The following is a 25328-nucleotide window of genomic DNA, read 5'->3' as shown; positions in this document are numbered from 1 at the left end:
CAAGGTGACCAAAGACTCATACACAACTTGATCCTGGACTCTCGGATTATCGGGCAGCTTGCCTCACGCGTGTGGAAGAACAAGGATCTCAATTCGTGAGTGTATTGCAAACACGGTGAGTGACTCACGTCTTGTTGCGTCATGACATGCTGCGCGCGTGCTACAGGTACGGCTTCCTGGCTGTTTTTGCATCCACTGATGGAGGCGTAACGCGAGTGTTCCCCAACGTGTGAGTTCATCTGATGAAGCCTAGCATCATATTCCCACTCCCCCAAATATTACCCTGTTGAAATAAATGAATGCTTCCCTTTTTGTGTATGAAGAGCTGCTGAGTTATGGGATGAGGACGCCGAGCCTTTCAATTCAAATTACTACCGAAGGAGCCTTGACAACAAAGGATACATGTTCCGAGCTCCGTCTAGAGTCTGTAAGAACATTTATAAATTCTTTTAATTTAGTTTGAAAGAAAATATATTCGAATGTCCTTTGTATTCCAAAATTGCGAAATGGCTGATGTGGTTCCCTTTTTTGTCTACTGCCCCCTATTGGACAAAAATAAGATGTTGTATTTTATTTTATTTACAGTATTTTATGGTGTATGAGGCACACCCAGAAGCCTTGATTTTCTTCAAAAAAATGACCCCGCGCCTTATACGCAAGTGCGCATCATATGTGAAGTAATATTGAGACACAATAGATCTCGCAAATACTGTCAGCAGCCACCAACTACATTTCTTGACGTAGAAGAAGTACTGCGTAACCACAGCCTCTACTGTTGCGCCTTATTATGCGGTGTTCCTTATATTTGGAAAACTTTTACTGTGTATATTTATATGTTATATTTGGAAAACATTTGTCATTCATTGAAGATGCGCCTTATACGCCGGAAAATACAGTACTTTTTTTTTTTTAAAGATAATGATTTTTTTTGTATTTATTCATCCATTCATTCATTCATTCTTTCTGAACAGCTTTGGAGGACATGTTGGGACCAGAAAATGGCACTGCTGGAATCTTAGTCAGTTCAGCTGTGGAAGTAAATTTAGGAGGCAAACTTCTCAAGCCTGCAGGTGAAACAACAAACAAACAAAAAAAAAAACACTGGTTTCTCAAGACTATTTTCCATTGCTCATTTGCTGCTCCCCTTTTGACCTCTTCCGGCTTGTTACGGCTGTTAGTGGTGGGCGTAAAGTTGGACCTGGAAGCGTGGTTAGACAAGTTCAAGATCCTGGCCAGCAACGTGTCAGACAGCCGACAAGGCTCCTACAAGGTATAACACTTCAAATGTCATTTACTTTAACATTGCCATCCGGTTGCTTCACCAAGCATTTTGTCACCTAGTGCGGACCATCTAGGAGCTGTGAGATGGACTGTGAGGTGAACACTGATGTAAGTCACACCAAATGTTGAATGACGAGTGATAGTTTGTTCTTTCATCTTGATAATAACCTCAAACATATGCCTATATGTTTGATGTCTACAGGACCTCCTTTGCTACCTCATTGATGACGGTGGCTTCCTAGTGATGTCGAATCAGAGAGATCACTGGAAAAAGGTCAGTATAGCATAAAAAAAGAGATCAGCACCCTCAAAGTGTACTTAAGAGGGGTGAAATCTATATTAATTTACTGTAATTTTAAAATAAATGTCATTTTAAGTACTTGATCTAAAATGTTTTCAAAACACTGCTATAAATTTATTTTTAGTTGTTGCCTGGTTTCTGTCAGTGTAGTAACACAATGTGCTCTAAAGATGGCAGCAATTGATCATGGAATGGACTGATGACAAAGACGGTGGTAGAAAAATCTAAATTACCTTGTTTTCCGTGTATAAGACACACCCAAAAGCCTTGTTTTTCTTAAAAAGATGACCTTGCGCCTTATACGCAGGTGCGCCTTGTAGGTGAAGTAATATTGAGCCACAACAAGTCTCGCAACTACTGTCAGCAGCCACCGACTCCATTTCCCCCTCTAGAATAAGTAATGTGTAACCCCACTTCTACTGTAGCGCCTTATAATATGGTGTGCCTTATAGTTGGATAAATTGTATATATTTATGTATTATACTTGGAAAACTGTTTTCGTTCATTGAAGGTGCACCTTATAGTCCAGTGCGCCTTACATACGGAAAAAGTACACCAATCATTGAGGGTGCACCTCCGGTGCCCCTCATACACCGAAAAATACGGCATGTTTCATGTTTATGCAGTGGCTTAAACTTTTCAAATTCTTATGTATAGTTTAGTTGTATTTAGCTTTTAAATTGAATATCCATGGACATATCCTATGAGACTTTTTATTATGCTGAATGAATGAATTAAAAACTTTTTAAATTAATTGAAGGTGCACCTTATAGTCCGGTGCACCTTATATATGGAAAAAGTTTGAAAATACACCATTCATTGGGGCTGCGCCTTATACTCCGGTTTTTATACACTGGGAAATACTAATAATAGTTTGCTAATAATGCACAACCTTTCTGATACTTGTGGGACCGATATATACTGTCTTGTTTTTCTTCTTTTGTGATTTGACAATATGTTCATGTTAAGCACTTTGTTTCAGCTTCAGCTATGTTAAAGCACTATATCAACAATATATATTGTATTGTATTGTATTGTATGTTCTGGTTTTCCTGACCTGTTATAGATCCCCCGTCGTTTCAATAAAATAAGAGAAGCTGCGTTTCCCCTTTTTCTTGCAGATCGGACTATTTTTTGGAGACGTGGACCCATATTTGATGCACGCCCTCTATAACAATTCCATCTTCAACCGCCGACAGACTTTTCATTTCCAGTCAGCGTGCGAGCCTGTCAGCAGCAGCCACACTGGGGCAGCACCTCGCCGCTTCTTTTTGGTAAGAGCTTTGTGCTTTCTTTTGTTCATCTTATTGAATCCTCATTTCAATTACCGTATTTTCCGGTGTATAAAGCGCACCCAAAAGCCTTGATTTTCTTCCAAAGATGACCTTGCGCCTTATACGCATGTGCGCCTTATATGTGATGTCATATTGAGCCACAACATGTCTCGCAACGACTGTCAGCAGCCACCCCTGACTCCATTTCCCTTTTAGAAGTAGTGCGTAACCTCAGCCTCTACTGTAGCGCCTTATGTGGTGTTCCCCATACAGTATTTTCAAAACTTTTATATATTCATCTATCTATATTTGGAAAACTTTATTCATTCATTGAAGGTGTACCTTATAGTCCGGTGTGCCCATATATAGAAAAAAGTTTGAAAATACACCATTCACTGGGGGTATGCCTTATACTCTGTGTGCCTTATACACTGGAAAATAACAGTAATTTATTGTATTCAATCATTGTAAACAATATTTCATTACGTGTATTAAATAATTGGTTGGGAAATAATAACTACATCATTGAAAAATAAGAATAATAAAGAGCATGGATTACTTTATAAAATGGAGGACAAGGTAAATAAAATAACATAATTAATAAATAAATACATTAAAATAAAATAAATTACTAAAATGACTGATACATCAAAACACACACTCTCACCTCCACTTACACAATGTACGAATGCGAATGAGTTAACGGTGCTTTTTATAAATATCGTATGGGTCACACATTTGGAACCAGCCATTGTTTGCGTCGCTGATGCGTTCAAATTCCCCACTGAACCCCTTTGATGTTTTCTGTAGCCAACCATCGCTGACATCCTCAGCTTGGCGTGGTGGACGTCCACGGTGGCCTGGTGAGACTTCACTTTTTTTTAATATATGGAATTCAATTCAACATTTTATTGTCTTTGTAATCCCTGCGAGGCTAAAATAAATAAAATCACACTCAGCTCACAAATTCACATCAACTGACACGTCTGGATGCAGCTTGCCCTTTGAAGGACAACCGACGTCTCCGGACAAGTTGTGTCCATAATTTGTAAAATGGCTTCAAATGACTTCTACTGAGCGTATTTTAATAAGATTCCACCGCATATAGCTATATTTTACGTTTTAAGACTCGCGCTGAATATTCACGAAGTCTTGTTTTTGAGTTGGTGACGAGTCCGTCCGTGACGTCATGAAAGGACCGCCCCCTGACCGTAAAAAAGATGCATTGTAGCGTCCTTCCATCACGTCAATGTATTTTGCTGTACATGTTTGGTCTGAGAGCCGTGTTGCACCCAAAAGCCGCCAGAAGAGGGAGTCCAAGCTCCAAATAAGGAACTTCTCAGCCTGTGGAAGCGGAGATGGCCACTGGAGGTCGCCATTTTGTGCCTCTTTTTTTCGTTGAGACATCTCCCCTCAATGTTGCCTCATAATGGCACATATAATTCTTTAATCGGTTGCAAACATGTATGCTTTCCTCTTCAGAACTATTTGAATCATATTCATAACTGGATGTGTAACAAGAAAGCATATTCTCCGAATCTGAAGCCATTGTTTTGATTCTCCAGCAATGCAAGAGGTCTTGGCGTGACGTCACGAACTGGGGGCGGGACCTTCTGAAAATGCCCAATTCGCAGCTCAATTTTTTTGCAGATTTAGGACACTTTAAGTTATTTTTATTGGTGTTTTGCATTTGACTAAAAAATATACTGCGTGTTTTGGATATTTTAGATGCTATAAAACGTTTTTCTGATGTCAGTTAAAAAAACAAAAAAAGTGACGTCGGTTGTCCTTTAAGACTTTGGGGCATGAAGCTGCGAAGGCGTCAGCTGCCTCTCAGTGTCTTTGTCTGACTCGTCTATTTTCAGCTCATCATTACCTACATTTTTTTGTCTTTACTATAATTAATATTTTATTTTATTTTTTGGGTCCGGGCCCTTTTTAACAAGGCATAACTTTTCTTCAGGTCTTTGATCCAGCAGCTGCTATACGGACTAGCACACATCAGCTGGCTCCAACAAGGTATGAGTGTTTTCCCAAAAGGAATAATGCACTTGCACTAAGAAGGTTAAAATATCTAAAGAAAATTACTTTATACCAATGGTTTGCGTGAATGCGAACAGATCACGGCAAAAGCACAATTTTTAGAATTTTTGCGGTATGTCCTGTTCACATTGAAACATTCTTTCAATCTTTTGTTGACACTCAAAATTACACACGTCAACTCAAATCAATCAGATTTATTAGTTTATTAGTGTCATATATTAACTCATTCACTGCTAGAAGATGTGCAAAAAAGTGTTGACTCCAGTGCCAGGGTTTTTGTCATTTTCACTCAAATTGCAGGACCCACAGAATATTGAGTTTTAGGACTACATAAACCTTCAATACAGTGTTAAAAACCTTAGACTCTCTTCTTTCATCAGAAAATCGGAGTTAAAAAAACTACGTTATATGGGTCTGGAGTTATCTGAGCTTCAAATGGCAGCAGCTGTACAAAAGGCAAATGGTGCCCCCTCGTGGGAGGGAAAAAGATGTCAAGAGGTCTGACCAGCGCTTTATTGGCATCCCCGCAAGAAAATCCAAAACCCGAACAATTTCGTGTTGGCACTTTTCAATTCCCGAATAAATTTAGGAATGCCAGTGAATGAATTAAATAAAGCTGTATTGTTTTGTATTGTATTCCTTTAGCATAGCTCTATCTAGTGGATGCATAGCGCAACAACAACCATTATTGTAGGTTGTACTCAATGCACCTTATATTGCAATGTGCCCAATATATGAGGCCATAATCTGAAGGTCTTGACAGTGCAGTAATGACATTATGTATGTTAAAATATGTTTTATTTCCAGATGACATCTTCGTAGAAGGTTTTGAGATAAAGACGAGCAGCTGTGTGACCATCCAAAGCCAATTCTTCTTCACCAATACCACCAACTCATACAACGTGCTGCAGGATTGTGGCAACTGCTCGCGGTGTGTTTTTCATTTCAGGTCGTCCACCATATGTTGTGTACTGTTCACACGTTGAATCCATGTGCCCCCCCCTCTCTCTCTCTCTATCTATCTCTCTCTCTCTCTTTTTCGCCGGGTTGACCTAGGCTGTTCCATGCCAAGCGGATAGAAAACACCAACCTCCTCTTTGTGGTGGCCGAGACGCTCCCCTGCAGTTCCTGTGTGATCGAGAGGCTGAGCCAAGTCAGGACGGAGTGTATCCTTTCTCACACACACACATGCACGCACGCACATACACGCACGGATAACTCTAGATAAGGAGTGAGGACCACCGTTGCTGATAAGTTTATAGAAGAACTAGTGTGACATTTGAACACTGCACTGACAGAAACTAGTGTGACATTTGAACACTAAATGTCACCCCATTTCCCACTTCAACTTCTTTAAAAACAAAGAAATAAAAAGTGGACTTGAAACGGAAATAATAGCAGGAGTGAGGTTTCCGAATGGGTACATTCAAAGTCCTCACTCCTGTAGTGAATTTGGTTAAAATATCGTTTTACTTTTTGATGGATGAACTATTTCCTTTCATTAAACACACACACACACACACACACACACGCACACACACACACACACACACACACACACACACACACACACACACACACACACACACACACACACACACACACACACACACACACACACACACACACACACAGTGAGTAAAAAGTGTGTGTATCCAAGTGACGTGAAAATGCACACCAAAAAAATCATTTTGGATGAATTTGTTAGAACCTCTTTGAAACATTAACAGATGCATATATAGACCCTCTAAAAGCCTTTAGAATGGAAAAACTTGTGAGGACCCGCCAAAAGGTCCTCACTTATCAAAAATGTCCTCACTACATATGGTATAAAATGTTAGCGGTCCTCACAAGACTCGTCATACAAACACGCACACACACAAACACACACAAATGTGAGCACTGTTGTCCTCAACCAGCTACATTCAGTCCAGGAGGAAAATCCTTGCGAGGTACTGAGCAACGCACGATATCGGAGAGGTCCGACAACCTGCCTTGACTTCAGTGCCTTAGTGAGTAGAAAAACAATCTAAAAATATGAGGCACATCTGCTCCATTCAGAATTCAGGAACTAAAATGTCAAATATGTAATGTGCGCTGACAGTGGCTTTGGATTTTTTATGCAATTGAAAATACGATCGCATCCATTTGCATTGCAAGCATTGCATATGCCTCCGCTTGCAAACGAAAAAAGCATAATTTCATTTATCTCATTTATTGTTATAATGTGTCCAAGTAGTGTGTCGACTGTATTTTTTCATTTTTTACCTGTTGAACATATACACTTGAGTTTACATTGAATCCACTGGAGTCATCCAAAAAAATAAAATCAACCAATACATTGCCATTGTCCATATGCTTCTGAACTCATTCACTGCCAGATGTGCAAATATGTGTCCAATGCAGTGCCAGGGTTTTGATCATTTTCACTCAAATTTCATGACCCACAGAATATTGAGTTTTAGGACTACATAAACATTCAATGCAGCGTTAGAAACCTTAGACTCTCTTCTTTCATCAGAAAAGAGTTAATTCCTAAGTTATATGGGGATGGAGTTATATGAGATTAAAATGAGGGCAGCTGTCCAAAATACAATGCAATACATACATATTGGTTTATATAGCGCTTTAACAACAGCTGAAGATGGAACAAAGCGCTATCATGGAAAAAGGGGAAATGCTGCTCCCTTGTGGAAGGGAAAAACATGGCCAGAGACCATAGTGCCTGCCGCTTTATCGGCACCCAAACAAAAAAAACAAACCTGAAAAAAAAAAAACGGGAATGACGCTCGACTTCATCTTTTCAATTCACGAATAAATTTGTGAATGGGAGGAAATGAGTTAATAAATTCAAGAGTGCATATTCAATATGATGTACAGTAATATCTTGTTCATTGCAGGAAAATACTTCCGAGTGTGGACGAGCAGATTTGGTGCAACCATGCATGGGAGTCCTTCTTGTCCTTCAACTCATTCTGCCTTTCTTGCACCACTGACACGTGCTGCCATTCATTCATTCATTCATTCATTGACATGTCAACTGAAGGAAGGTCAGGTAACCAACCCAAAGTAAGTGACTCAACTTCTGGATCAGCATTTATTTCAGTTGAAACATTCCTTTCGCGGGACAATGGTGGATGTGCCAGCAACATTGCTTTCAACAGAAATTGAAGAAAAAAAAAACTGCTTTTAACCCCGTGGCTTTGAATTTCGGTCTTAAAGCAACACTGCTGTACATTAAGCAAAAAGTATTCACAAAGTATCCATTAAGGTCAATGTTGTAGTTTTTCAATGACCGCTATTTATTTGCATGATGTTTTGGAAGAAATTTTGTGTAAATAATTGAAAGGATATGAAACATTCCTCTTGTACATCTTGTGGAAACAAACGAGGAACAAAGTTTGACTTCAGTGAAGCCAAAAACACTTTTATGTATTTATTCAGCTTAAGGAGAGGGGACAAAAAACCCAGGGCATGTACTAGGGGATCTTATGAATTAATTTCTCAATAAAATTGATGTATTTGTTGCTGACCTACATGTATGCATTTATTTGATCTATATCAATATATTTGTTTAAGACCAATCGGTATTGAATGTGTATGACTCTTAGGTGCCGACTGCAAAAATAACACAAAAAAATCCAGAGATTAAAAACGACGATACTCTTGTCAGTTGATGTCTCGGAAAGAATGTCTCAATGTTTTTGCACTAACTTTGCACTTCACTTGGCTTATATTGTGGTCAACTGGGGATGGGCGTTCCGATCTTTGTGCCAGCCTCCCATCCTGCCACCTCATTTTTGTATCCAAAGCATTCCGCCGAATACAACGAGCTTAACTTTGTAAAACATTTTGTCAGTCCGTCACGTTACAAATGGATATTTCAATGTTTTTATCTTTGGTGATTAAATGCTCTTGATATTTTTTGTTTTTCAGCTTTGTGTCATGATTATTTCCACCATTGATTGAAAAGTTTATATGAGGCTGTATTTGCCTTTCTTTTTGATGCAGGGTTGCCGGTAACCCCAACATGAATCACAATAGCCGTGTTGTCATTGGATCATGATGTATCATTTAACCAAGGGTGTCAAACTCATTTTTTCCTCTCAAGGGCCGATTTGAATTTGGGGAAACTATTAGAATGTTTCATCTCCAGATATTACATACAGAAGGCATAACAAATGGTTTTCAAATCTGAAGTCCAGAATAATGACTACTATTGTGGTTTACATACAACAAATTTAAATTTTGCTTCGGACTTTAGCAAGCATCATGGGATTTCACAAGTTTGATTTGCTTTTGCGGGCCGAATAAAATGATGTGGCGGGCCAGATTTGGCCCCCAGGCCTTGACTTTTACACCTACAATTTAAAACTTTAGGTATGTAGTATCATGTGGTTTGGCATCTAGTCAATGTCACTGCCGTGTTAGCTGTGAAGGTTTCAAAACAATAAATGGAGTGGTTGAGGCGTAAAATCCTTCAGTAACATCGCTCGTGCTGTTACACACCGAGTGACTTTGTAAAAATACCAAAGAGTAACATGATTCTGACTCTTGAGCCTTCTGCACAAGCTTCTCCTGCATGTTCTGGAACATTTCATGATATAGTCTATATAATAGATTATAAACGTTTTATTTGATAGTTTTATAGCTGCATAATGTCTTGTGACTAGACCGTAAAAGCAGTTGTCAATCAAATAAACACTAAGATTGATGACACATTAATAACTAGGTAGCATATGGGCTACTAGTTAAGGTTGCTTGTGCAGAAGGGGAAAATGCCATGGTAAGATTAAGTCAGATGTGTGTGTGACTAATGTGATAAGAACATTTTAGACTGCAGAGTTTTAAAAACAGGCGACTCCTGTGTATTACCATAAATCAACAAGAACTCAACTAGGGTGTGTTACCGTGAATGCCTCACATTCTGGAGTGAACAGGTGCCTAATTAAGTGCACTGACAGGTTGCAAATGGTAGACTTCATTTGTCACTATGTCAGTCGAACATACTCCACAAGGAGGAAGCGCATAGTGGCAGCTGCTCGCTATGTTGCCCGCTGACGTTTTTAGCACGTGTTACACCTTCCGAAAGATAGCGATCGGTTTTGTTTGACGACTTCCCACTTTGGCAGTTGTTTTTTTTTCAGAGATGAAAAAAATATTCCTATATTCTGCCTGCGCGGACTGATCACGTCACTGGTTATCAAACAAAAGTTCCATTTGGTAAGTAATCACTTGATCTGGTGTCTGGTTCAAGATGAATCACCTTCTGGATTCACCTTGAACCAGATACCTGAACAGAACGTAACCTCACACACTCCCACATACACACTTTCTACATCAATCATCGCTAACATTGGTGCATTCAAGACAAGGCAATTCTTCAAACAGTCAAATTTTATTGATTAAATGGACATCTCCAGGACATCATGAGAGTGTTCCAATGAAATATCATATTTTATGATTTCCATTTAAATCCCTCACTGAGGTTGCATCTCATTCTTCAACATCCTTTGCCTACAACGCGAACACAAGAAAGTTGTTGGTAGTTGTTTCGTGTCACTTTACAGCAACTTTGCTTGATACTGACTTTGGCGATTTCACGACTTTTGGCCCGCAGCTTGTTGACCTGTGACTCGGCAATGTCTGCGCGCTCCTGAGCCTCTTCCAGCTCGTGTTGAACCTTCCGCAGCCTGGACATGTGAGTGTTGGCCTGTTCCTCCTGAGGGATGACAGCCAAGAGTCGAGTGAAAGAGCAGATTTTGTTTTGGGAAACGATTTACAGCTAAGTGGAATTGGCAATGCTAAACTCTCCTGAGCAATTACATGATGTGTAGCATTTTTGAAGATGTGGTCAGTGGGGGAGATTTGATTGATGACTATCAGATTGACTATCAGATTGTTGCCTGGCATTGTATGCGGAGGTTTTGTTAGAAAACAACATTTTAAGACCAACATGACACTTACAGCCTCTTCCGACTGCCTTTTGTAGGCCTTGACCTTCAGCTGCAGCTTGTCTACCAAATCCTGAAGCCTGTTGACGTTTTTCTTGTCTTCTTCAGTCTGATGAGACGCGAGTCGATTGTATTATTTTGCCGGACTTTCAGATAATGGTTGGCATGACGGAGGAAATGAACACCAACCTGGTAGGAGAGCTCCTTAACTCTTCTCTCATATTTACGGACGCCTTTGATGGCATCGGATCCTCGCCTCTGCTCAGCTTCCACCTCAGACTCAAGTTCACGCACCTGAAACAAAATGGAGGTGGAGCATGGTCCACATTTTGGATGTCCCACAGGAGTGTGGATGCGAGTGTAGGGAGATTTTTACCCGAGCTTCCAGTTTCTGGAGTTGCTTCTTGCCACCTTTCATTGCCAGATTCTCAGCCTCATCCAGGCGGTGCTGCAAGTCTTTGACTGTCACCTCTAGGTTTTTCTTCATCCTCTCCAAATGAGCACTGGTGTCCTGCTCCTTCTTCAGCTCCTCTGCCATCATGGCAGCCTACAACATAAACAAACAGGAGCTCAACAACAGTTTTTACACAGAGGCGAATAAAAGCATGCATGAAAACTCACGTCAGTGATGGCCTTCTTGGCCTTGTCTTCAGCATTTCTTGATTCCTGCACAGCTTCCTCCACTTCGCCCTGGACTTGGACAAGGTCAGCCTCCAGCTTCTTCTTGGTGTTGATCAGGCTGGTGTTCTATTTTAAAAGAAACAAATGCTTCATTTGAAGCTCTTTTGAAAAAAAAAAAAACTACTTTTTTTTGCGGGGTTGTGGAAAGCACATGTGAAGCTCACTTGAGAATGTAGCAGACCAACACGTTCACTGGCATCAATGAGCTCTGCTTCAGCCACTTTGCGCCCTCTCTCCGTCTGTTCCAGAGCAGCTCTCAGCTCCTCGATCTCAGCCAACATCAGGTTGTTCCGGCGTTCCACCATGGCAACTTGCTCCTTCATGTCTTCCTGACCTCTCATGGCTTCATCGAGATGAAGCTGGGCATCCTGCGCATTAAAACATTGACACAAATCAGTACCACCCTCCCTACTCTTCCAGATATGTTCGAGTGTCTGTACCTTTAGTTGTCCCTGGACATTCCTCAGCTGTTTCTGGGCTTCAGCTGCCTGGCGGTTGGCGTGGCTGAGCTGAATCTCCATCTCATTCAGGTCTCCCTCCATCTTCTTCTTGAGTCTCAGGGCATCGTTCCTGCTCCTGATCTCAGCATCCAAAGTGCTCTGTATAGACTCGATCACACGCTGGCTGTTCCTCTTGATCTGCTCCATCTCTTCATCCTTCTCGGCAAGCTTTCTGTCGATCTCACTCTTGACTTGGGTCAGTTCGAGTTGAATGCGAAGAATCTTGGACTCCTCATGTTCGAGTGTAGCCTGTGCAACAATGGGACATCTGTCAATGGAAATTCGTGAAATTCCCTTGGCAATACTTGTTGTCAAAGTTCTCCTTTCATCCTCTCCACTATGATTTGAGATGTGATGATTTCTACCTCTGCCTCCTCCAGAGCTGTTTGAATTTCACTCTTCTCACTTTCAACTGCCTTCTTTCCCTTCTCAAGTTCATGGATTGTCTTTCCACTCTCCCCAATTTGCTCAGTCAGGTCAGAAATCTCCTCTATATATGACAGGTTAAAGAACAACAGATGTTTTTTATATCTTGATGTTTTGGGAAGATCGAGGTACGGGTCTTACGTTGCAGGTTCTTGTTCTCCCTTTTGAGGGTCTCCAGGTGATCCAGAGCTTCTTCATAGGAGTTCTTTAGTTTGAACATCTCAGTACTGAGCGAGCGGGTCTCCTTTTGATATCCTTCCAGTTCTGCCTGGCTCTCTTCGTATTTCTGCTTCCACTCAGCAAGAACCTCAACGCATCCAAAAGGGCATAATCAGATCTGTGTTGACTTAAAACAAAATACACAATGGACACCTTGTCAAAGTTCCTCTGCTTCTTGTCAAGATTGGCAGCCAGAGCATTGGCTCGCTCCACATCAATCATCAGATCTTCTACTTCACCCTGCAGCCTCTGCTTGGTCTTTTCTAGCGAAGCACACTTTGAGTTGACTGCCTCGATGGACTCCTCGGCATCCTGCAGACGCTGGGCAAGCTTTTTCCTAGTTCAAGTGTTTCATGGAAATATCGTGAGAATGAAACATTCCTTGTGTGAACGGCGTGGTGCGGTGGTCGTGACTTACTTGGCCTCCTCCAGTTCCTCAGTGCGCTGAATAGCATCGGTTTCATATTTGGTTCTCCACTGAGCCACCTCACCATTGGCCTTGGACATGGCTCTCTGCAGCTCAGCTTTAGCCTCCTGCTCCTCTTCATACTGCTCTCTGAGAAGGTCGCAGTCATGACGGGAGGACTGAACAGCATGAGCCAAGGCGTTCTTGGCCTGCCACCAAGTAGAAGACATAAGTGAATAGTCCCTGCTAATCATCAGATAATCTTTTAATTTTGTTTGGCTGATTTGAGGACCTGTTACCTTGATTTCCTCCTCAATGTGCCTCTTGAGCTCCTCAATCTGCTGGGTGTAGCCTTGCTTCCCCCTTGTGAGCTGAGATACCAAAGCTTCTTTTTCCTCTAGCTGACGTGCAAATTCACCTAATAAAAGATGGTAGATTGAAGACATGAAAATGTAAATATACCAAGCTAAAAGGTAACAATATATTTTTTTACGGTCAGGTATAGCACTAAAAACAAATACTGTGGTCTTTCCCAAGGTGTTTGACTACCATTTTCGGTTTGAAGTCTTGATCTTTGAGTGCTCATGTCATTTAGTTGACGGACATTCTCATCATTCTTGGACTTAAGATCACTCAGTTGATCCTCTAAAGACCTGCACATCTTTTCAAGATGAACCTGGAAGAAGAACACAGGAAAAAAAACATTTATTCTTGGTTGAAATTAGGTGATAATGCTCTCACCTTTGATTTGGCAATGGTCTCCATATTGCAGCTGAGGTCATCGATCTCCATCTTGTATTCACTCTTCTCCTTCTCCAGCTTCTGTTTGACCCGCTGAAGGTTATCGATCTGCTCCCCGAGCTCAGCCACGCTGTCGGCCTGCTTCTTGCGGAGAGCTGCGGCGGTGGCCTCGTGCTGCAGGGTGGATTCTTCCAGGTCTCGGCGCAGCTTCTGGAACTCAGCTTCACGCTTTTTGTTCATCTCGATCTGAGCGGAGGTGGCCCCACCGGCCTCTTCGAGTCGCTCGCTGATCTCCTCAAGTTCCCTGGAGAGGTCAGACCTCTGCTTCTCTACCTTGGCGCGAGCAGCCCGCTCAGCTTCGATCTCCTCCTCCAGCTCCTCAATACGTGCCTGAGACACACATATTTTGAGTTGATATTTTCTCAAGATTTTTCATTGTTTGTGTGTTCTAAAGTTTGTCATCAAATACCTGAAGTTCTTTTATCTTCTTCTGTAATTGTACTCCAAGATTTTGCTCATCTTCAATCTTACCCTGTAATTGGCTGACCTCAAAGTCCTTCCTGTAGATCAGGGGTGTCAGAGTCATTTTTTGTCGCAGGCCGAATTGTAGTTAAGGTTTCCTGTAGTTTCGATGTCGAGGGCCATTATGAATTGAGGAAACCATTAGAATGTTTCACATCTCCCCCACATATGAGATCCAGAGTGCACAACAAACTAACAAATAATTAGCTTTCAAATGTGAAGTCAAGAAAATTGACTGTTATTGTGGTTTACATTTGACAATTTGAAATTTTGGTTCGGACTTTAGCAAACATCATGGAATTTCACAAGTCTGATTTGCTTTCGCAGGCCGAATAAAACGATGCGGCGGGCCAGACTTGGCCCCCGGGCCTTGACTTTGACACCTGTGCTGTAGATGATCATCGGTAGTGTTAAATGTGTTCAAGCTGAGCCCTTTACAACGCGTCGCTTGGATGACAACAGTCAATCGCTAAGTATACGTACTTCTTGATTTTGTCATCAGACTGCTGCTTGTCATTCTCAAGATCCATTATAGATTCTTGAGCTAGCTTCAGATCGCCCTCCAGTTTCCTTTTAACTCTTTCAAGATCCATACGAAGCTTTTTTTCTTGCTCCAGTGATCCTTCAAGCTGTGAGGAACATACATCTTTACCATTATATCCAATTTTATTCGACATCTCCCCCAACGTGTGGCTTACTGACATCATCCACTTGCTGCTCCAGCTTGCTCTTGGCCTTTGACAGAATATTGACTTTGTCTTCTTCTGCCTGAAGGTCATCCAGGGTCTGCTGATGAGACTCCTGGAGCGATTTCTTCTCTTTGCTCAATTTGGCAATGGTCTCATCTTGAGAAGACATCTCCTCAGTCAAGTTTTTGACCTGGAGGAGTTTGCATATAATTGAGTTGAAACAGTTGTGGATGGAGTAACCGCTGAATACCAAATTCTCAAAATTTCGGTAATTGTATAACCTTGTTCTCAGTGGCATGCTTCTCCTTCTCAACTTTAGCTAGGGTAAGCTCCAAGTCATCAATGTCTTTCTTCAACTCTGAGCACTCGTCTTCCAGCTTTCTCTTCTTGGCTGTAAGCTCAGCATTGATTTCCTCCTCATCTTCCAACCTTTCCGTTGTCTCTTTGAGTTTGGCCTCAAGCTGGATTTTGGCTTTGATGAGCCCCTCACATCTTTCCTCTGCGTCAGTCAGGTTCTCGCTGTCCTAGAAAGCAAATCAAGGAAGTTCGTTCATATCATGGTTGGTGCATGTGAGTGAAGAGGCAGGACACATGAGAAGTCAGTATTGAACCTACAGATTGCACTTGTAACATGAGGTCGTTCTTCTCCTGCAGGAGAGAAACCATCTTCTCTTCCAGTTCCTTCTTTTTGGCCAATGCCTTTACGAGATCCTCCTTGGTTTTTTCAAAATCCTCTTTCATTTGAGCCATCTCTTTTTCAGTCTCTGCACTTTTTAGTAGAGGCTTTATCTTGAAGTACAGCTTCATCCATGGCCATGTTTTGACATTCATGAATGAGCGGACGTTGTACTGGACGGTGAAAATGGCCTCCCTGATAAATATGTAAGCATGTTGAGTTAATGGTGTAATTTTTCTTGTTTTGAAAGAAATTTTCGGAAACCCTGACAGATAGCGTACCTTCTAGCCATCATCTTGACAAATTCTCGTCTCATCAGGTGACCTCTGCAGAGAGCCTGAGTCATTGTAACCAGCTCGGCTAGTTTCTCATCTCTCATCTCCTCCAGTGTACCCAGCAGACCGGCTTTGAAGAACACCTGGAAGTCATGTCAGACATGATCTTTCGGCTTTTCTTTTTACACACCACTGCTCTTTACAGTCATTCTGAAGAAAACTAACTTTTTACTTTACCTTGCTATGGCCAAACTTGTATTGTGTGTGATCCACATCGATGGAGCCCAAAAGTTTCTCTGAGGCCTTTTTGTTATCAATGAACTGACCCTCCGGGATGACGCTGGCATTTAACACTTTGTATCTGAATGTAAATGTTTAATTCATTTCGCGTGCAGTATTTTGATTGACATTTAACTTTGCTACCTTTGCTTGAAGTCACCATAGAGGATTCTGCTAGGGAAACCTTTCCTGCAGATCCTAATGCCCTCCAGCACACCATTACAGCGCAACTGGTGGATGACCAGATGGTTCTCCATCAGACCTAAAGTTTATTGTGATGAATAAACAATAAGAATCAAAAGGGCAAGCTCGATACAAGTTGAACATTTCAACAGGCCCTAGGACACCCAACATAGTCTTTTGCAGTATGAAAATGCATACACTATTTGGTTTCTGGTAATAACAGTGTCCAAGATAGCTCATGAAAGATTGGAAATAGAGTTAAAAGAATCACACCTGGTGTCTTAGACTCGTTAGGAATCAGGCAGCGCACAAAGTGAGGATGTGTGCTCCTTAAGTTTGTCATCAGTTTTCCCAGATTCTCCTGAAATATTGTGAATTTGAGAAATGGAACACACATGCCATAAAAAATGTGAACCATATTTTGCTACTTCAACCTACCCTGAACAAAGCAGACACAGTTTGGAAGGAGCCACCCTTCTTTTTGCCACCTTTCTTTCCACCAGCACCCTCAGCTGTTGATATAATCATTATATGATCAGTAATACTATGTCAAGTTCTAGAATTGATGTATAGTGCTTTCTACCTTCTGCCGAGGCATGGGACGCATACAGAAAGGACAACAGCTTGGTAGAAGACTTCTGGTAGAGCTGAACAACGGAGTCATTCAGAGGATCCTTGTTCTTGTCCAGCCAGCCACAAATGTTGTAGTCCACAGTGCCAGCGTAGTGGACCAAGGAGAAGTGGGCCTCCGCCTTGCCTTTAGTCGGCTTTGGTTTCTCAAATGATTTGTTCTTGCCAAGATGCTGGTCGTACAGTTTGTTCTTGAAAGTTGTGTCTGAAGCCTTGGGGAACATGCACTCCTCTTCAAGGATGGAGAAGATCCCCATTGGCTGCAATGACATTTTGTTTTGAACTGTTGTCTCAACATGTTCTCGATATTTTATTCTTCTCTACCTTCTCAATGAGCTCAATGCAGGCGGCCAAGTCCATGCCGAAGTCAATGAACTCCCACTCGATTCCTTCTTTCTTGTACTCTTCTTGCTCCAGGACGAACATGTGGTGGTTGAAAAACTGTTGCAGTTTCTCATTGGTGAAGTTGATGCAAAGCTGCTCCAAGCTGTTGTACTGACAACGTTAAGAGAACATCAAGACTCTTTTTAAAGCGAACATAATTTTGACTATGCTTTGGACATGCTATCGTCTCTGCTCTGAAAACTGATCTTTGCAACAGTCAGGGCATAGATCGAAGCGTACTCACATCGAAAATTTCAAATCCCGCAATATCTAAGACACCGATGAAGAAACTTCGTGGCTGCTTCGTGTCCAGCATTTCATTGATTCTGACCACCATCCACAGGAACATTTTCTCATAGACTGATTTGCAAAGAGCAGAGACAGAGTTGTTCACCTGTTGACACAAATCAACATTAAGTTTAAAAGAAAAATACATTCAACACATCGACTGTACTCATGTAGCTCTACTTTGTACCTGAGGCACAGTCTGACCCTTTGTCACAAACTCGTTTCCGACTTTGACCCTCGGGTAACAGAGAGCTTTGAGGAGGTCAGCAGAGTTCAGGCCCATGAGGTAGGAAATTTTATCAGCCACTGAAATGACATTCGGCACATGCTTGACTCAAGAATCTTGCTCTGATAGATACATTGACAAACATTTGTTTTATTTGTGAGTTAGGCAAAGCGATCGATGACTCACACTCAGTGCCGTCAGGCTCGGCTTGCTCTTCACGTTGTTTCTGTTTGAACTTCATGTTTCCATGTTGCATGACAGCTCCAGTTAGTTTGTACATGCTGACCTTCTCTTCAGCAGTAAAGCCCAGGATGTCAATGGCTGTCTGTATTGGGAATTGCAAGACACTAAGTACTGCTTTTTTGCAACTAAAACAGATCCTACGACAGAAGTAAATGTTCATCTTACGTCAGTGGCGATGAACTCCTCGATATCGTTGATGCTCTTAACAGTAATTTCACCTTGACTGATCATGGGATAGTCGTATGGGTTGGTGGTGATGAGCAAAGCCTCTGCGAAAACAAAACATGGGGTTAATTCTTTCTCCCTACCACTGGACACCAAAGTTCAAAGGTGACGTCTTCATACCGAGCAACTCAGGTTTGTGGCCTGTCATGAGCTGATAGAAGATGTGGTAGCTCCTCTCAGCAGACAGTTGGAAGGTCACACGGGACTTCTCCAGCAAGTCTATAGTTCAGGCCAACGTTAAAAATGCGCAAAAGCCATTTGTGTAATAATTTCATGTCTTACATGTTTCAATATCTGCTGAAGCCAGCTTGCCCGTGGTGCCAAAATGGATTCTTATGAATTTACCCTACATGTCAAAGTAGAGGCAGTGAGTATTCTAACACATTTGAAAATCATTGTGTGAAAAGACATAAGTACACTTACAAAACGGGATGAGTTGTCATTCCTCACAGTTTTGGCATTACCATAAGCCTCCAACAGGGGATTTGCTGCAATGATTTGATCTTCCAGAGATCCCTTCAAGAAGTGAGTAATCAGATTATGTGCTGTACGTTCTATACATTGTGTGAGAAAATCAGATCACCGTGATGTAATTCAATGACAAGATTCCACTGTTGTAACCATTTTCATGTATTTCGTACCTGCATTTTGCCAGATGATTGCTCTTGTTTTTTTCCCCCAGGTACTGCGATTGTCGCAAAGTACTGGATGACACGTTTGGTGTTCACAGTTTTTCCTGCACCGGATTCTCCACTGAAAGGCAAACAAAAAAAAAACATTTAGCAATGACTTTTTTTAAAAATATATATTGAAACAGATGCTGTTTATAGTCTAAGAAAGGCAGAACTTACGTGATGAGAACGGACTGGTTTTCCCTGTCTGTTAAAACAAAAATAATGAACACCACAAAAATATATATTAAAATATACAGTATATGATTTCACACACCCATACTAAACAATACCTTGTAACATGAACTGATAGGCATTATCAGAGATGGAAAAGATATGTGGGGGAGCCTCGATTCTCTTTTTGCCTCTGTATCCGGCCACGACCCTTGAGTCATACACTGGGAGCCACTTGTAGGGGTTCACCGTGACGCAGAACAACCCAGAATAGGTCTAAAAAAGGGACGCAATAAGTTAAAAAAACAAGATGAATGTCAACTCAATCAACAGTTTGGATCCATTTGGAACGGCACATACGTAGATCATCCATGCCGCATAACGCTCTTTGAGGTTATACAGCACAGAAGGCTCGCTGAGGTGGGTCATCATGGCCATGTCCTCAATCTTGTCAAACTTGGGCGGATTCATCGGGAAGATTTCATCCTCCTTTACAGTGAGAGTCTGACACAGAAGTATAAAAGTGAAAAAGCGGACTTTTTTAAGACAAATTTCGAGGTTCAGTTATTCAATGATCAGCGATAGTCTTCTTCCTATCAATTTTGAAAAGTTGACTTTGCAGTGATTAAGCTTTATTCTTTTCCTTGGCAACATAGTGGTTCTCACCTTCCCACAGAGGGTTTCCACAGTGGCTTTATCACCCTCTCTCTTTAACAGTTTGCCCTTGAGATACATTTCGTTGACTTCGCTCACAAAGTAAGATGTCTTGGCATCGAATGGAGTATTTTGGGCTTCAATACGCTCTTTTTCTGGCTTGCGCAGATAAATGGCCGCCGCGCCGAAGCACTCCATTTCTGCGTCCGTGCTCATAGTGGTGCTTTACTACAATCGGGGGAAAAAGCAAGCCATTCCACATTTTTTTATGGTCACGTCATAACCTTGTCAGATCTGATTTCTCATGGAAATAGGGATGAAAGGATGATGGCTAGCTGGATGTATTGAGGATGGATGGATAGATGGTTGGACGGATGGATGGATGGATGGATGGATGGATGGATAAAACAATGCCACACATCCACCGACTGTTAATTAGAATGAAAGATGATGGACGTCAACAACAGAGAAGACTTACTCTTGTCCCACCCTCAGCAGAAAAGTGAATGATGGTTGCGGATGAGGATTCTAAATGATGGAGTAAACAAAACACAAATAGTTGAAAGGAATTCCTGATAAGTGTAATAAATAAAGGGAGCATGCGGTCCTCCCAAATCCTGGTCAAGTTGTGTCGACGCTTATTGATGTCTGGAGAGTGAGTAGTCATGCACTGCATTGTTTTCTAAGCAGCCGGCTTGCCTTATTCTAATATAAGACTGAGAGCCACTTACCTTAACTCGTCGCCTGTCACTCCTTGAGGGCGTCCGGCCAGCCTTCTTATATAGAGTTGGTCCTACATCGGCCTTTGATGACTTGCTTTTTTTGGTCATGTTCTTTTTACGCCTATTGTCTGGTATCCTCTTTCATATCCGATCAATAGTTGATCACGGACGACCTCCCTGATCCTTAATTAGATAATTAAGGGGGAATTAGGAAAGACGCAGATGGGAACAGAGCAAATACGATGTTCTATGACAGCAATGGTAATTGTTCGTTTAGGCCTATAAACTTGCTCCGTTGCTGTCAGCGGCAGATTAAATGGTGTTGTAAGTGTTGATGGGGTGGTTTTATTCAGGCATTCAAATCATCCCGTTTGATGAATTCGTTTTAAATAGAATCTGTTAGAACCCCAAAAGCTACAGTAAATAGAAAATACATGACCCATATAGATTATAAATTTGAACGAAGGAACTAAGGTGCCAGGAAAAGGAGGGGAAAAAGCATATGAAAATATTTTTTCTGGCTGGCATGTTTTATTACCAAAGTTCCGCCATTATGTGAGTCTTTACAATAATCTCTCTAATACACCTTGGCACTGAGGACTATCCAACTTTAGCTGGAGATAAGTGCTCATATGTCACCAGTATTTGGTTACAGAAGCCTAGCAAGTCTTTCCTGTGACAAAGAAATGAAATGAAGAGCTTGTGAAAACAATGATTCGCTGCCATGGCCGGGTCTCGATCAGCCTCATCAAATCCCAAAAGTTAGTGGGATTTGTTGGAGGACAAAAGAGAATGTAACAATGCTTGTATTAATAGCAGCGTATCCGGTCAATGGATTACAGGGCGGCATTATTCAAAAGAAGGTCATTCTTCTAACACTGCATGTGATAAGTAAGCAAACAGAACATCATTATCTCACCTTGCCAAGCCGAAGTGGAAATCTGGGGCTTTTTTTTGGGTTTTATTCTTATCACATATGTCTTTCTACAGGATTTTGAAGGAATTAGGAAACAACAGTTGTGTACCAAAAGCCAGGCAGGTGATGATTGTACATATGTCATTGTATTTTTATTGTTGTAATGTAATAGTTGATCTAATAGCGCTCACATTTCTGCTTTGCTTGTAGATCTTTCACATTTATTTTCTTGTTTCCAATTGATTTGATGCCGTTGCTCAGTGACGTGCAGTCAGTGGAGGCAGGTGAGGCAGTGCCTCACCTGTCATCATGGAAAGCTGTCATGGAAATATCAAATGAAAAAATAAATTAAACAGTTAGATGTATTTAGATGTATTTAGTGATGTGTACTTTAAAGTTCTTGTCCATTTAACTTCACCGTTTTAGGATTTTTTTCAAAATCGCTGAATTTACCGTTCAAATACTAAATAGAGACGAGTGGTGACGTCATTGATGACGTCAGTGCCTTACCAGCCATGAACCTCACCGCACGTCACTGCCGTTCCTTCATTCTTTTTGGTAAAATGTCACCTTTATGTTTTTAGCCTTGTTGTGTTGAGGACTTTTGGGGTGATGCCTGGAGTGGAAGCAGGATTAAGTTTTTACCTGTCGTTCTGACACCCAGTCTACAGTAAAATGTAAGTAGATGTCTGCAAAAATCCTGGATCATCATTTTAGAGGGGATGTGCTCGGACATAGGACGCTATCTTAGGGCTACTTCAGCATTCTCACATTAATGATGATTATGGGTGAAAAATATTCATAACTGCACAGCGTTTTGACAAATGACTTTCTCATTTAGGATGCTTTAATACAATCACACACTATTAAATATAATATGTAGAAAGGGAGCAGTTTTTCAGCAGTTCGGTAACATGCTCACGAGGGACAGAGGATTTCAAATACTGTACATATATCATGGTGATGTAAAGTATAGTTGGGGGAAAAAATGTATGCAATCTGACATGTTTGATCGCAGTTAATTACAAAATGAGGAATGAGACTGGAAAACATAAAATAAGTTAAGATGTTACTGTGTACTAAAATGATCTTTTTTTTACTTGCACCATTTTGGTACTGCTGTGTATTAATTACATGTATATCCCCTTCATTTTAAAGCATAGTTACAACAGATACTTTAAAGGTCATAAGATGAATTGAATATACATTTGTACACACAGTCATTGTTTGACAAGAGACATTGTGTTTGGAGTAGTTCTGTCCCCCCCCAACAGATCCAACCACCGCTACACCTCCCCTCTAAAGCGCTTTCTTTTTTATCTAGGCTATCGGGTGGCAACCAGTCCAGGGTGTACCCCGCCTCTTACCCAAAGACAGCCGCGATTGGCTCCAAAGCGCCTGCAACCCAAGATAAGAGCTTCAGAGAAGCTGGCTGTAAGTTCATATAAATTAAGTCATGAAACGGATTAATTGTTTTTTTATTAAATAAAAACAAGGTTTTGTCGCCCTACTGGCACTGCTTCTAATTTAGTTTAGAGAGAAACATGATCTTACGCGACAACCAAAATGTTTTATGTACACTTTCACCTACAGTCCAAAAAAAAAAAAGACCAGGTGATGCTAATGACAACGGCGCTACCAACTACATTGATAATAGTTGACTTCATATTAGAGGACTTTTGGGTCATTTTAACAGCATTTTACATACATTCAAATACAAATGTTTTTTTTTCTTCCTATTTTCAGTTTTTTAAGACTTCTGAGATCCTTACAAATTTGACAGATGAAAAAAAAAGGATTTAAATATGTATCTGGTACAGTAATATTAGTAATTTTAAAAAAGCAATAAAGACAATGTCCCTTTCATTTGAGTCTTTATTTTGTCTGTTCATGTGTTGGTGCACAATATATGTTAAATTAACTGCCGCTAAAAGTGTTAGAAACTAGCAACTTTGTGGCATATCCCATAATGTGTGTGCATTAAGCTAGCAGAATTTTAGGTAAATAAATGTGGTTTTAAATACACGGCATACAATTTAGTTTGACAGTAAACTTAACTGCGAGTTTGAAGCCTCCTTTTTTGAGGAAATTGTTCCTTTCCACTCTGAATATTGTGCTTTGCTGAATATTGCTAGCCGTTAGCACAGCTAGCAAACACTGCTAATACATTGGACATCCCCACTGTCCGATGTGAACTCTGCAGTCAAAAGGTCACTCGTTTCCCATCTCCTGGATTTTCAAGAAAGGCACTCGGGATGTCTCGAGGGTGCAGGGTTTATTTTTAAACTCTTTCTCTAAATGGTCTCGTTGTAGCGTGTACGCTGACAGATGAAGTGAAGACAAGACAGCACTCGTTGCTTGACCTTCTTCCAAGTCCAGCGTTTGTTCCCTATACGAGGCAAGAAGGATCAGGTTAAACGAAGTTTGGTAGTTTGCATTCTTTCCTTGTTGTAAGATGATATCCAAGTGACAAAGATGGGCTGAGGGGGGGCTTTGGGGCTGAAGGCTGGTGGCTTCACACCCTACAAAATAGGCCAATATATTAAATAAAAATATGACACTTGATCTGCTTTGCTGCCTGCGGGTGCTTATATGGAGGAAATACAAATATAGATGTCTCCTCAGCAATGCTCGCAGCCTTGAGCTCCTCTCATCAGCATGCTCACACATTTGTTCCTGTCTCGGCTCTTTTTGTGGAAACAGCCTTCGGTATGGGACACACGCCGCGATCTCATTTCAGAAAAGGGAATGATGCTAAGACGGGAGTCTTGCTTCAGAAGTTATATATGCATCTTGATTCTTAAGGACATTTCCAAACGGCGATGAGGAGATATCAGTTTATAGCTGCGTGAGTGACACTATGAGGCAATAAGACATCAAATGTATCTATATAGAGGATATTAACCATGGCATTATTAAGATGAATTTTATGAGCATGAGAAGACAATTTTTACACTATTTCACTATTTATCTTGCTCACTTTGGCAAAATTAATAACTCATACTGAGTATTTGTTATTAACGTTTAAAAAAAGTCTGCCTTCTCTTTTCATTGAAACAATATTACAGTGATACCTCGGTTTTCGACCATAATCCGTTTCAGAAACCTGTTCGAAAACCGATTTGTTCAAAAACCGAAACAGCACTTTCCATTAAAATCAATTAAAAAATCATCGCAAAAAAACGGATACAAACGTAATAATAGAGCGGGTTATGTGTAAAATTCTATAAAAACAAACTTTTATTTTCACCAATTTTTAACATCAATATTAACATCTGTACATAAAAATCTCTCTATCTTTCTGCCACGGGGCATGTTGGCACCTATCCCAGCTGTCTTTGGGCAAACGCAGGGCACACTAACTTTTCAAACCATCCTCTGCTTGCTTTAAAATCATACTATTCAGGAGATCTTAAACCAAATATTTCAGCATTTTCGCAAAAATAAAACAACAATATTAATGCATCGGTCACAATGAGGAAGACGTGACATCTAAGGAAGTGACGTATAAGGAAGCACAGGGTAGTCGAGTGATGCATTCAGATGCACTCAGTTTGGTTGAGAACCAAATTTCGCTTGTATACCGAGGCATAAAAAAATCTGAAATTTTTGGTTGAAAACCGAATGGGATGAGAACCGAGACGTTCGAAAACCGAGGTTTGACTGTACTAAATTTAACAAGTACATGTTTTGTTTTATTATTGTAGTTGTTGACGAACGGGTCTATTTTCATGACAGGATCATG

At 40.9% G+C, this 25328-nt stretch overlaps 3 protein-coding genes across 11 annotated transcripts in view; 2 read left to right on the top strand and 1 right to left on the bottom strand.

Annotated features, from left to right (window-relative positions):
• The window catches only part of cacna2d2b (calcium voltage-gated channel auxiliary subunit alpha2delta 2b), a 33329-nt gene extending 24506 nt beyond the window's left edge, over positions 1–8823 (top strand). For all 3 annotated transcript variants that reach the window (XM_089010137.1, XM_089010136.1, XM_089010138.1), the window contains 14 exons: positions 5–95; positions 167–229; positions 324–427; positions 972–1070; positions 1179–1270; positions 1342–1389; positions 1484–1555; positions 2704–2856; positions 3667–3719; positions 4820–4875; positions 5707–5830; positions 5956–6065; positions 6829–6911; positions 7800–8823. In XM_089010137.1, coding sequence (XP_088866263.1) covers positions 5–95; positions 167–229; positions 324–427; positions 972–1070; positions 1179–1270; positions 1342–1389; positions 1484–1555; positions 2704–2856; positions 3667–3719; positions 4820–4875; positions 5707–5830; positions 5956–6065; positions 6829–6911; positions 7800–7895 — 1244 coding nt within the window. In that variant the 3' untranslated portion in view covers positions 7896–8823. The remainder of the gene's footprint in view (positions 1–4; positions 96–166; positions 230–323; positions 428–971; positions 1071–1178; positions 1271–1341; positions 1390–1483; positions 1556–2703; positions 2857–3666; positions 3720–4819; positions 4876–5706; positions 5831–5955; positions 6066–6828; positions 6912–7799) is intronic.
• Positions 8824–9804: 981 nt separating this feature from the next.
• Positions 9805–25328, top strand: part of LOC148890081 (uncharacterized) — a 36151-nt gene continuing 20627 nt past the window's right edge. For 2 of the 6 annotated variants that reach the window (XR_016116615.1, XR_016116616.1), the window contains exons 1-2: positions 21979–22260; positions 22908–23017. Coding sequence is in view for 2 of the 6 variants with exons in the window: in XM_089010144.1 (XP_088866270.1) it covers positions 22259–22260; positions 22908–23017 (112 nt within the window). In the remaining 4 variants the exon portion in view is untranslated. Of the gene's footprint in view, positions 10123–10519; positions 10601–21967; positions 22261–22907; positions 23018–23896; positions 24045–25328 lie in introns of those variants that run through there. The other 4 variants (XM_089010144.1, XR_016116618.1, XM_089010145.1 and 1 more) reach the window with 4 other exon arrangements.
• Positions 10230–21929, bottom strand: LOC148890083 (myosin heavy chain, fast skeletal muscle-like). 2 transcript variants are annotated; one of them, XM_089010132.1, is made up of 41 exons: positions 20677–21929; positions 20424–20473; positions 19958–20173; positions 19652–19795; positions 19411–19567; positions 19298–19325; positions 19088–19199; positions 18870–18962; positions 18729–18792; positions 18567–18665; positions 18387–18490; positions 18165–18303; positions 17940–18058; positions 17709–17858; positions 17405–17575; positions 17034–17340; positions 16889–16962; positions 16724–16811; positions 16412–16529; positions 16226–16349; positions 15995–16131; positions 15653–15908; positions 15319–15561; positions 15051–15227; positions 14832–14977; positions 14296–14386; positions 13827–14216; positions 13635–13761; positions 13385–13503; positions 13098–13294; positions 12833–13016; positions 12602–12767; positions 12400–12524; positions 11975–12283; positions 11699–11902; positions 11475–11600; positions 11230–11400; positions 11043–11147; positions 10867–10962; positions 10490–10621; positions 10230–10416 (listed from the first exon to the last, which is right to left on the bottom strand). In XM_089010132.1, the coding sequence occupies exons 3-41, from the start codon at positions 20159–20161 to the stop codon at positions 10396–10398; spliced, it is 5817 nt and encodes a 1938-aa protein (XP_088866258.1). In that variant the 5' UTR covers positions 20162–20173; positions 20424–20473; positions 20677–21929; the 3' UTR covers positions 10230–10395. The 2 variants fall into 2 exon arrangements, with proteins under 2 accessions (XP_088866258.1, XP_088866257.1); XM_089010131.1 differs by having other exon boundaries at positions 19958–21929.

The sequence above is a fragment of the Hippocampus bargibanti genome, linkage group LG12 (assembly GCF_051943395.1).
Source record: "Hippocampus bargibanti isolate YZ-2025 linkage group LG12, ASM5194339v1, whole genome shotgun sequence".
NCBI lineage: Eukaryota > Metazoa > Chordata > Actinopteri > Syngnathiformes > Syngnathidae > Hippocampus > Hippocampus bargibanti.
This window is presented reverse-complemented; position numbering and strand designations above follow the sequence as displayed.

Coding starts and splice junctions, on each gene's coding strand:
- LOC148890083 (XM_089010131.1), bottom strand. CDS start 20,161: ATGAGCACGGACGCAGAAATGGAGTGCTTCGGCGCGGCGGCCATTTAT. Junction 15,228..15,318: donor AGCATGCCACTGAGAACAAG/GTTATACAATTA, acceptor AAACTCCTCCAG/GTCAAAAACTTGACTGAGGA. Junction 11,401..11,474: donor CCAAGAAGGCCATCACTGAC/GTGAGTTTTCAT, acceptor TTTATGTTGTAG/GCTGCCATGATGGCAGAGGA.